The sequence below is a fragment of the Aegilops tauschii genome, chromosome 6, assembly GCF_002575655.3.
Source record: "Aegilops tauschii subsp. strangulata cultivar AL8/78 chromosome 6, Aet v6.0, whole genome shotgun sequence".
In the NCBI taxonomy this organism is placed as follows: Eukaryota; Viridiplantae; Streptophyta; class Magnoliopsida; order Poales; family Poaceae; genus Aegilops; species Aegilops tauschii.
Window position 1 is genome coordinate 173,476,478 of NC_053040.3, and position 10,770 is coordinate 173,487,247.

General features: G+C 52.1%; 1 protein-coding gene across 1 annotated transcript; it reads left to right on the forward strand.

Moving 5' to 3' along the window:
• The first annotated feature begins 7,043 nt into the window (after positions 1–7,043).
• LOC109751979 (3-ketoacyl-CoA synthase 11) lies at positions 7,044–9,244 on the forward strand. Its single transcript, XM_020310841.4, has 2 exons — positions 7,044–7,185; positions 7,481–9,244. The coding sequence occupies exon 2, from the start codon at positions 7,488–7,490 to the stop codon at positions 9,060–9,062; it is 1,575 nt and encodes a 524-aa protein (XP_020166430.1). The 5' UTR covers positions 7,044–7,185; positions 7,481–7,487; the 3' UTR covers positions 9,063–9,244.
• The last annotated feature ends 1,526 nt before the right edge of the window (positions 9,245–10,770 follow it).

Consider the following 10,770-nt stretch of genomic DNA (forward strand, 5'->3'; position numbering starts at 1 on the left):
GCTTGTCCTCAATCAGATCCTAATTGTCGTCGTCCTCCTCTTTGGGTGTATCCACCATATGCATGTTGTATGTAGAAGTGGCAGTCCAACGCCCAGTGATAGGCGGGTTTTGGCCTGGTTCGGCTCCGGCATCGTTGTCCATACCGTCGATGTCTTCGGAGGCGTAGTCGAGCATGTCGGTTAAGTCTTCGACTGTGGCTACCAAGTGGGTGGATGCAAAATTCCCTGCACTCAGCCCCTAGTTCGGGCTGGGCGTAGTTCGGAAGCGATACTTCCGTAGTGGCGAGAGATCGCATTAAGTCCAAGGCCTCACTTAGGAGCGAAGGCCAGACGGGGAATCGAGGTCCTGTGGGGCCGGGCATGGTACATGCCACTTGGCCATGCTCAATGGGCACAGACTTTGAGAGTTCGGAGCTAGCTTCCAGAGGTGAGTTCGGCTCTCCGATGATGGGGAGAGTCCGGCTTGATTCCAGGCTTGCCGACAATGTTGCCGCCTCTGGGTCTCCAGCAGGGTGTTCCATAGCAGGAGAGGGTCCGGTGGGTTTAAAACTCCCACCTTCGGATGAGGTGGTCTGCTCTGGATCTAAGGCCAGGGCAGGGATGATTGCTGACTCTCGCACGAGGCCAGATAGTGGATCCGGCAGGTTTCCTTCTTGTAGGTGAGGAGCGATCGGGGCCGAGAATCCTTCGAAGATTAAGTCTCCTCGGATATCAGCGACGTAATTCAGATTTTCGAACCTGATCTGCTGACCAGGGGCATAGCTATCGATCTGTTCAAGGTGGCCGATTGAATTGGCACGCAGCGCGAAGCCGCCAAGCACGAAAAGTTAACCAGGGAGGAAAGTTTCCCGAAAACAACATCGTTGTTGATGATCAAACGAGCCATCAAACCTTCTGGTGACGACACAGTGGAACTCTCAATGAAAGCACTAATGTCGGTGTCAAAACCGGCCGATCTCGGGTAGGGGGTCCCGAACTATGCGTCTGAGGATCGAAGGTAATAGGAGACAAAGGGGACACAATGTTTACCTAGGTTCGAGCCCTCTTAATGGAGGTAAAACCCTACTTCCTGCTTGATTGCCTTTGATGAGTATAGGGGTTACAAGAGTTGATCTACCTCGAGATCATAATGGCCAAAACCCTAGAGTTCTAGCCTATATGAATTTTGATAGCCTCTACGGACTAAACCATCCAGTTTATATATACACCGGAGGGTCCTAGGGTTGTACAGAGTCGACTTGCAGAAGAAGGAAATTACATATCCGGACGCAAATCTCCGGACACGGGGGAAGGCCTTCTACCTTGTATTTTCACGGCCCATCAGTCCGGCCCATATCACACAACCCGGATACCCGAGGACCCCCTAATCCAGGACTCCCTCTAGTAGGAATGGAATATCTTGATCTCAACACATGAGTAGGTGGTTCTCTCTCAGAAAATGAATGGTGGAAGTGTAGGCATGTTCTGATGGCTCTCCTCAATGAGAAGAAGGGGGTGGAGGGGTATATATAGCCTCCACACAAAATCCAACCGTTACACACTTTTGACCCATCTCGGTGGCACCGAGCAGAAAACTCGGTGGCACCGATCTGTACAAATATATGAATGTTAGGAATCTCGGTGGGAACGACGGGAACAACTCGGTGGGACCAATGTGCTAGGCTTAGGGCAAACTTCATCTCGGTGGCACCGATTGCATCAACTCGGTCAGACCGAAGTGAGTGCAATGAGCAATAGAGAGTCAGTCAAGCCAACTCGGTGGGACCGATTGTAACATATCGATGAGACTGAAGTGATTGCAACAAGTCACAGAGCGCTGGCAAGGCCATCTTGGTGAGACCGAGATCCATATCGGTGTGACCGAACTATTAGGGTTTTTGGCACTGGCTATGTCAAGATGAACTAGGTGGCTCTGGATGGAAATATCGATGGGGCCGAGTTGGAGTTTAGGTTTTGGACATATTTGGATAGAGAAAGTGGCGGAGGGTTTTGGAGCAAGATCACTAAGCACTTTGAGCAAGCAGACCATTAAGCAACACCTCATCCCCTTTTAATAGTATTGGCTTTCCTATGGACTCAATGTGATCTCGGATCACTTAAATAAAAATGTAGAGTCTTAAGCTTTTGCCAATCCTTGTCCTTAGCATTTTGAGGGGTCCACATCTCTATGTCATGCCATGCCATGCATTGAACATCCTGAAATATTTATTTTCAATGGATATTAGTTCAATGAGATATATGTTGTTATGAATTACCAAAACCACCTGGGGATTAGTTGCACTTTCAGTTTCCCAACACACTCGTTGTACCCGACTCCAAGAGCGAAGATCACCACAGGAGTAGGGTATTACCTCCACCGCAGAGGGCCCGAACTTGTATAGTTCCTTGAGCGTACTCCCAATCACACTGTTCGCTAGATACGATTGTCTCTACATTCATACCCCTCTAATATTGTTAGGATTATATCCACAATACTACCTGAACAAAAAAATAAGGAGCTCATCATGGTTTCGTCCCAGGCGACATAGAGGAATGAGCGAGCAAATTCTTGACAAGCTTAGGGGCTACGGACGGTGTATAGTATCAGGGTGGCCTACCGGCTAGGAAGCAGCTCACTAGACTAGCCTCGGGGCCCAGTAGGCCACGACCTGGCCCAGGCCCCTTGCCCTGCCAGGATGCCACCTTCTAGAACATCATCATCTTGGCATGCAAGTTGAGGACTCCTACTCTGATCGTGGCTCTAAGCCGGTAGCAACCCGTGTAACCCTAGGCCTCATCCTGTTTTATAAGACAAGGCCAAGGGTAGTTCGAGGATCATTACCTTCTCAATCATAATCTCGATAGATCCATCTCAACCACCATTGTAACCGCCTATATGAGGTAACCGCCGCATATCAATCCAAATTAAAGCAGGAGTAGGGTATTACCTTGACGATGAGGGCCCTAACTTGGGTAAACGGCTCGCATGCGACCCTCTCTGGTATTTCCGATTTCGCATACTACCCTATGGGGACTACTAACGGTTTCTGGTATTGTCAGGTGGATTACGAGCTCCTTGGCTCATTGAGTCTCGGCTCGACAAGCTTAACAGGTAAAAAACCATGCTCAAATCGGTTCATTTGAAGCTCGTTAAGCTCACAACCGTTTGTTAACATCATTAACTCTTCTGCTTCAGCAATGGGGTGTTACGGCTTATGAGCGAGTGCGATTGTGATTTTCTATGAAAGCGAGAAGGCGACCATGGGAGGAGCTGTGCTAGTTGCTTCAACCTATGGGCTGAGTCGGGACACTTAGGGCCTGTTCTGATGTCCTCCACCTCCATGCTTCAAAAACTTCACAAATGAAATTGTCCCGAACGGTTTTAGTCCAAGAAGCTGGATTCGCGAAGCTGCTCGTTCCCTACGTGTAAAAAAGAGAAGCAAGGCCGGCCCAGCTCCACCGAAACGTGAAGCATGGAGTTCGCTCTATTTACAGCGAACTGCCACCGCCAAAGATACCACTTCGTTGGCTCCCCTCGAAAAGAAGCAGAACCTCTTGAATCGTTATGTGAATCCTCGCTTGTACCGCTACCCCCTCCTAATTGGGCTGCATCCAGTCGACCCAACCTATGCCTAACAGGCCACAACCATCTCAGTTGGGCTACAACTGTGGGAGAAGTTGCCGATGTCCCGAACGCTCCAGGAATCGCTACATGAAGGTAGAAGCGAGGTTGAGAAGTTGAATCTGTGGAGTTTTGTGAAGCTGGAGAGGACTCGAACACGCCCTTAGAATGGATAGATGGGTTAAGATGCTATAAAATGTTGTAGCTTAAGTTTGTTGGGCCAAAACCAGTGATTCACTATTTTCATTAAAAAACAAGCTATGAGTTTTAGCTAGTTGAGATACAAATCGCTCATCAAACTCGTGAGCTACGAGCTTTTACTCCACCCCAATCGTACTTTGGAGCAACGATGCTTCCGTTTCAAGTAGCAACATCTCTTTAGACCGTGGCAAGAGGGAAGCCCCCATGGGAGACATGTTGACGTTCTTCATGTACTCTCGTAGCGGAAGAAGGTCCACAAGTTTGCCACAAGCGGGTTATAGTTCCGCTGACTGACAGGTGGGTCCACAAGCAAGACAATAATAATTTTGTGACATAGTGTGGCAAGTAGTCCTGGCCATCTCCAGCCCGGCCCTGTCGGCCCACCCAGGCCCGGCCCTAAAATCCAGGGCCTAGGCCCGATGGGCTTGCCCGTGGGCCGGGCTTGGGCCTGAGTTTTGAGCCCACCAGCAGGGCCTGGATGGGCTTGGGCTTGGCATATTGGCATTTTAAGGAAGAGGCCCGGCCCACGGCCCTAAGCCCTAAGGGCTTTTGAGGGCTTTTTACCAGATGGGCCGTGCTTGGGCTTGAAAAGTAGGCCTAATGGTAGCGCCTGGGCCTCAGTTTTCTACCGTGGGCTTTTTAAGGCCTGGCCCGGCCCGGCCCATGGCCAGGTATACTGGCAATGGAGGTAAAATACACAGGAGCTCTTGGGTGCTCCACACCGCTATATGAAAATTAATCGTAAAAAATATTTAAAAAAATTTAAAAAATCTAAATTTTGTGGATACCAAACCCGGGTCCCCGATCTACTCCTGTGTGAAATTTCGTGAAAAAATACCAAAAAATGTATCCATGGCGAAGGAAATACTATTCGAACAAAAATCCATCCAAACAGTGTTTTTCTATACATATGAATTTTTTGTCTTTTTTGCCACGAATACGTTTTCTGGTATTTTTTCATGAAATTTCACAAGGAGGTAGGTCGGAAACCCAGGTTTGATATCCCAAAATTTCAGATTTTTTTTTAAATTTCTCGGTATTTTTTTGAACGAAATGTTCATATGAGGGTGCGGAGCACCTAAGAGCATCTCCAGCCGCTGGCCTCCCAGGCGGCTCGAAAAACTGGCGCTAAAATTGGCCTGGGGGCCATCGGGTTCCCAGCCGACGCCCCCAGGGTCGGCCCCAGGCGCCTATTTTAAACTTTTTTGAACATTTATTTGACTAAAATTCAGCGAACGGGACAAATATTCTGTGAAACAATATATTACTTCGGCGAACTAAAATAGTTTTTATTACATAGGTAAAATCCTTAGAAAGAAACAAAGAGGCCACGACTACAAGCCGAATAACGCGCTGAGAGAGGCGAAGTCGCCGCCGTCGCTGTTGTCCTCGTCGTCCTTCTCCTCCTTCACGCTGCCGCCCCCGCTGGACCCCTGTCCGCGGTCGCCCTGGCGGACCGGTGGCGGCGCGTCGTCGTCGCTGTCGTCGTCGAGGATGACGACGCCTCCCTCATCGCGGCCACGGCGCCGAGTGGCTAACTGCTCAAAGGTGCGGCGCTGGCGCTCCAGCTCCGTCCACGCCCAGTCTTCGCGCGTCCACTTCAAGGCCGCCGCGTCGTCGAGCCCTGGCTCCTCCTTCACGCCGGCGAGCCCTGGCTTCGTCTTCACGGCGGCGAGCCCCGGCTCCGTCTTCGGCTTGACGAAGCGGGCAGGAGCCGAGGAGGAGGCGCGCCCGCCCTCGTTGATGACGATGTCGGCGTTGCGGGTGCGCCGGCCGAGCGGCGTCTCCGCGGTCTCCGCGGGCTCGGCCTTGACGTCGAACAACGCCGACGACCCGAAGGACTGGGAGAAGGAGCGGGAGGAGGAAGAAGAGGAGCCGACCCTCCTTGGCATCCATTGGCCGCCGCTCCGGCGGGGGACCGGGGCGGCAGGGTACGTGAATGGCGGGTCGTTGCCGCCCTCGAGGTGCTGGAGGACGGCATGGAGAGTGCGCCCGGGGGCGCCCCACCACTGGCGGCGGCCCTCGCTGTTCTTGGTTCCCCGCACCACCGGCGCCCCATTGGTGGAGGCCAGCCGTTCCGCTTCCCGGCGCTGGAAGTACGACGCCCATGCCTCGTGGTTGCCGGCGGCGTACTGCGGGAGGGCCTGCTGCTCCTCCGTCAGCGATGCCAGCACGCGGTCGACCTCGTCGGCGAAGTAGTCGGCGCGCACGGTGACGTCGGGCAGCAGGGAATGGGAACGCCACCGGCGCTGAGCTTCCACTGCGCCGACGCGCGCATGTCGGGAGGCGCCGAGACGTTGGCCTCGAACATCAGGTAGGCTTCCCACTCGTGCAACGAGCGGCGACTGAAGCCATTGGCCGCCGCCCCATCGCCGAGGAACCTCTCGCCCATCGTCGCGGCTGGGCACTAGGAGAGAGGGGAGGAACGTCGGCGGCGGCGGCGCACAGGCAAGGGGAGGCGGCTGCTTATGTAGCACGCCGGGTTCGGCCGGGGTCCGTCGACGCCAGTTTCGGCCCAAACCGGTGAAAAACAGGCTCCTGAGGATGCAACTAGGCCAATTTTTGAGCGCCGGCTAAAAAATCGCCTGGCGGATCATGTTGGGGACGCGGCTGGAGATGCTCTGAGAGCTTTAAATCCTCGTCCGGCAAGGGAGACGTGTTTTTTCAAAAGAAGAATATGTTGGTCTGTGATATTGTTCGCAAAATACGCTGGAATGCAGAGGTTGCAGCATGTGGCGAGCTGTCCCTGAAATCTGCAGAAGAAAAAGAGAACATGGGAACCACTGTGTTTTGTTTTTAAAAAATACAGTCAGCTCAGTAATATTCGCGGATGTCGTTACATCGCGTTCCAACGCGGGCCGGCAGTTCCGCCGGAAAACTCCAATCGCTCGCTCGCCCGCTCCCACCACGTTCTCTCCGCCAAACCCATACCCCAGCTCCTCCAAAGCAGCGAATCACGCACAGCTGTCACTGACACCCCACGCACAGCCCAGCGAACCAGCGCATGCGAGGCCCCACGTGGCCGCGGAACAGATCGCCCTTACGGGTACATTAAACTGTACCCAACTAAACAGCCCAGTCAGACGCGGGCCGCCCGGTCGTCGCCCCACGATCCATTCCAGCCGTCCGTCGCGAGCCGCCGGCTGCATCCAAGCTGGCCGTCCCCGTCGCCGACTGGTGGGCCACCACGATTATTCCCCCTCGTGCCATCTATTAAATGCCGGCTTCCGTTTCCCTTCCCCTCCCCCCCTCCCGTGTTGCTCGCGACGGCAAGTTCAGGAGAGAGACGAGTGCGGCGCCAGAAGAAGGCGGAGGAGGAGGACCCGGCGCCGTCTCCGAGGCGGAGCCCGGCGGCGCTGATCGTCGCTCCGGCCATTTGAGCGGTATGCTTCGGAATCCGTCTGTGTCATTTCCGTTCTGAATTACATACTGTATTTTTATTGTATTATTATTATCGGCCGTGGACTGCCTCGTGGGTGGCCGAGGGAGGGAGGGGAGGTAGGTGGCCATGAACTCGAAACGCATCTCGATTCGCACCTTCGTGCCGGGGCAATACAAGATTCGTTTTGCCGTCTAGAATTTACTAGGGGTTAAAACTTTCAGCTGCCAGATCTCGCATTTTGAATTTCTTCCGCCGTTTATCTGACCCACGGAAATCTGCGTTTCCTCGATCCGCAGGGGCACCATGTCGATGGAGGACAGCACGCCGCCGGCCGGTGCCGGTGCCAGCGCCGGCGAAGGCGCGAGCTCGCCGTCGCCGTCGCGTCGGCTGCCGGACTTCCTGCAGTCGGTGCGGCTCAAGTACGTCAAGCTGGGGTACCACTACCTCATCACCCACGGCATGTACCTCCTGCTCACCCCGCTCATCGTGCTCATCGCCGTCCACCTCTCGACGCTCTCTCCGGGCGACGTCGCCGACCTGTGGACGCACCTCCGCTTCAACCTCCTCTCCGTCATCGCCTGCTCCACGCTCCTCGTCTTCCTCTCCACCGTCTACTTCCTCACCCGCCCGCGCTCCGTCTACCTCGTCGACTTCGGCTGCTACAAGCCCGGCCCGGAGCGCCGGTGCTCGCGTGAAACCTTCATGCGCTGCTCCAAGCTCACCGGCAACTTCACCGAAGCCAACCTCGATTTCCAGCGCAAGATCCTCGAGCGCTCGGGTTTGGGCGAGGACACTTACATCCCTCCCGCCTTGGTCACCGTGCCGCCCAACCCCTCCATGGAATTGGCGCGCCAAGAGGCGCAGGTCTGCATGTTCGGTGCCATCGACAACATGCTCGCCAAGACCGGGGTGAAGCCCAAGGACATTGGGATTCTTGTTGTGAATTGCAGCCTGTTCAACCCAACACCGTCACTGTCCGCCATGGTGGTGAACCATTACAAGCTGAGAGGGAACATAGTCAGCTACAATCTGGGAGGAATGGGGTGCAGTGCCGGGCTCCTGTCCATAGATCTGGCCAAGGATTTGCTCCAGGTGCACCCCAACTCGTATGCAATGGTGGTCAGCACGGAGAACATTACCCTGAATTGGTATTTTGGGAACAACCGGTCGATGCTTGTGTCAAATTGCCTGTTCCGGATGGGCTGCGCTGCGATCCTTCTGTCGAACAAGCGGTCAGACAGGAGGAGGTCCAAGTACGAGCTGGTACACACTGTGAGGACTCACAAGGGTGCAGATGACAAGTGCTTCAGCTGTGTCACCCAGGAGGAGGATGATAGCGGCAAGGTTGGCGTGGCACTATCCAAGGACCTCATGGCGGTGGCTGGGGATGCGCTCAAGACGAACATCACAACGCTTGGCCCGCTTGTGTTACCATTCTCGGAGCAGCTGCTGTTCATGGTCACATTGGTTGGCAAGAAGCTGTTCAAGATGAAGATCAAGCCATACATTCCTGACTTCAAGCTGGCATTCGAGCACTTCTGCATCCACGCTGGTGGGCGCGCTGTGCTTGATGAGATAGAGAAGAACATGGACCTCACCGACTGGCACATGGAGCCGTCCCGGATGACTCTCTTCCGGTTCGGCAACACGTCCAGCAGCTCGCTCTGGTACGAGCTGGCCTACAGCGAGGCCAAGGGGAGGATCAGGAGGCGCGACAGGATCTGGCAGATAGCGTTCGGTTCGGGGTTCAAGTGCAACAGCGCTGTCTGGAAGGCGCTCAGGTCAGTGAACCCTGCGAAGGAGCAGAACAACCCCTGGATGGACGAGATCGACACATTTCCGGTGGTGGTTCCCAAGGTTTCCAAGGTTGTTGAATAGCTTTGCCTGTTCAGTAATATACCACCCGGAACAGCAAGTGAGCAAATCTTGCCATTGAATTCGACTGTATGCAATTTGTTTGGGTGATCTGTCGGGGTATTAATTTTAGATGATTCCATTTAGGTGGTACAGAGGGGTGTGGTGTCGTGCTGTTCACTTTTTATCCATTGATCAGTTCTTAACATCTTTGTGTTCCATGTGGATCGAGAATCTTGGCCCCGAAAGGAGCAACTGCGTTGCATTAATTTTTCCATGCGCACTGCGCATTTGATTTGTTCCGAATGTTGGCCATCATATCGTGCTAACCTGTCGGCATTTAATTTGTTCCGAATGTTGGCCATCATATCGTGCTAACCTGTCGTCTATGATGAGTTCTGTCTTTGATGTGCATTGCACGCTAAAATCGCCACACCTAAGTTGAGGTGTTAGCCACACCCGTGGCACGCCACAGGAAGTGTGGCGGGCAAAATGGGCGCCACATATCTTGAGAATCTCTGCTGCAGAAGCTCCTTTGCACTGTGGCGAGCCAAACCTGCATACAGCACCAAACACCTGCCTAAGGAGGTGTGCCCGTAACAGCTTTGGCGTGGCAATCTATGACTGGGAACCAAATAGCCCCGTAGTTAAGATATCATCTGATAATAGAACGGCTGGGTCGTTGTTGTTGTTGAGATCTCATTAAAAATTTGTTATTTGGTTCGGCACAGTGAGAAGATGGTATGCGTTTTATTTTTATTATTGGTTTGGTTTGGTGGGTGAAAAAGATGATGTGTGTTTTATTTTGTATATATAATGCGGTGTGTTGTTGGGCTTTTTGGCAGTGTAATTTTGTGTTATCTACTACTCCCTCCGTCCCATAATATAAGAGCGTTTTTTACAGCGTTTTTTACACTAGGGAGTACTTATGTGGGAAATTTCTTGGGCTGGTGGCCATATCTATGTTGGTGTTACAGTGTCATATGTTAGATGTTTTTTTAGGTGATGAGATAATGCGCGGGACTGATGTGTTTTTAGGTTGCTTGTTGCTGACTAATTTGAGAAATCATTACCCAGTCAAAATCATAAATTAAATCCACTAATACCTGAACTGAACGAGTGCTCCTTGAAAAATTATTGGCCCTGATAAAATGGTAAATCAAATTTACAAACACCTCAATTGAATGGAGGTCCTCTAAAATAAAGAAGCGTCATGTATTAGGTGTTGGTTGATACACGGAGTTTTGGAATAATATTCTACCTTGACTGAACCGAGAGCATGTAACGAGATGCGAGGTGAAGAACTATTCACACATTGACTTCTCTTTTGAAAGAGCCAAAACAAGACTTTTCTGTCTGCATAAAATATCCGGTCTAGTCGTGCGTGCCAAAAATGGAGCGGAAACTTTTTGAATTTTCCTCTTGAAAAATAAGTTCTGTCATTGCTATGAGATGCCGATGTATTTTTTTGGGATGTGGGAATCGCAGAACCAAATATTTTTTGATTAAATATAAATATAAATAAACTAATATTTGCAAAAGCGATATGTACAAAGAAGGAAAATAAATTTGACAAAATGGCACACTTCTCACATGATACTTTGATCCTATGTCGCACATTTCATTTTCTTTGATAAAATGACACACTTAGAAGTTGATAGCTAAACAAAAGGCATAAAGTGATCAGTTATCTCTATTTTCTTGGCTTGGCGCACATCTCAAACTGTTGCGG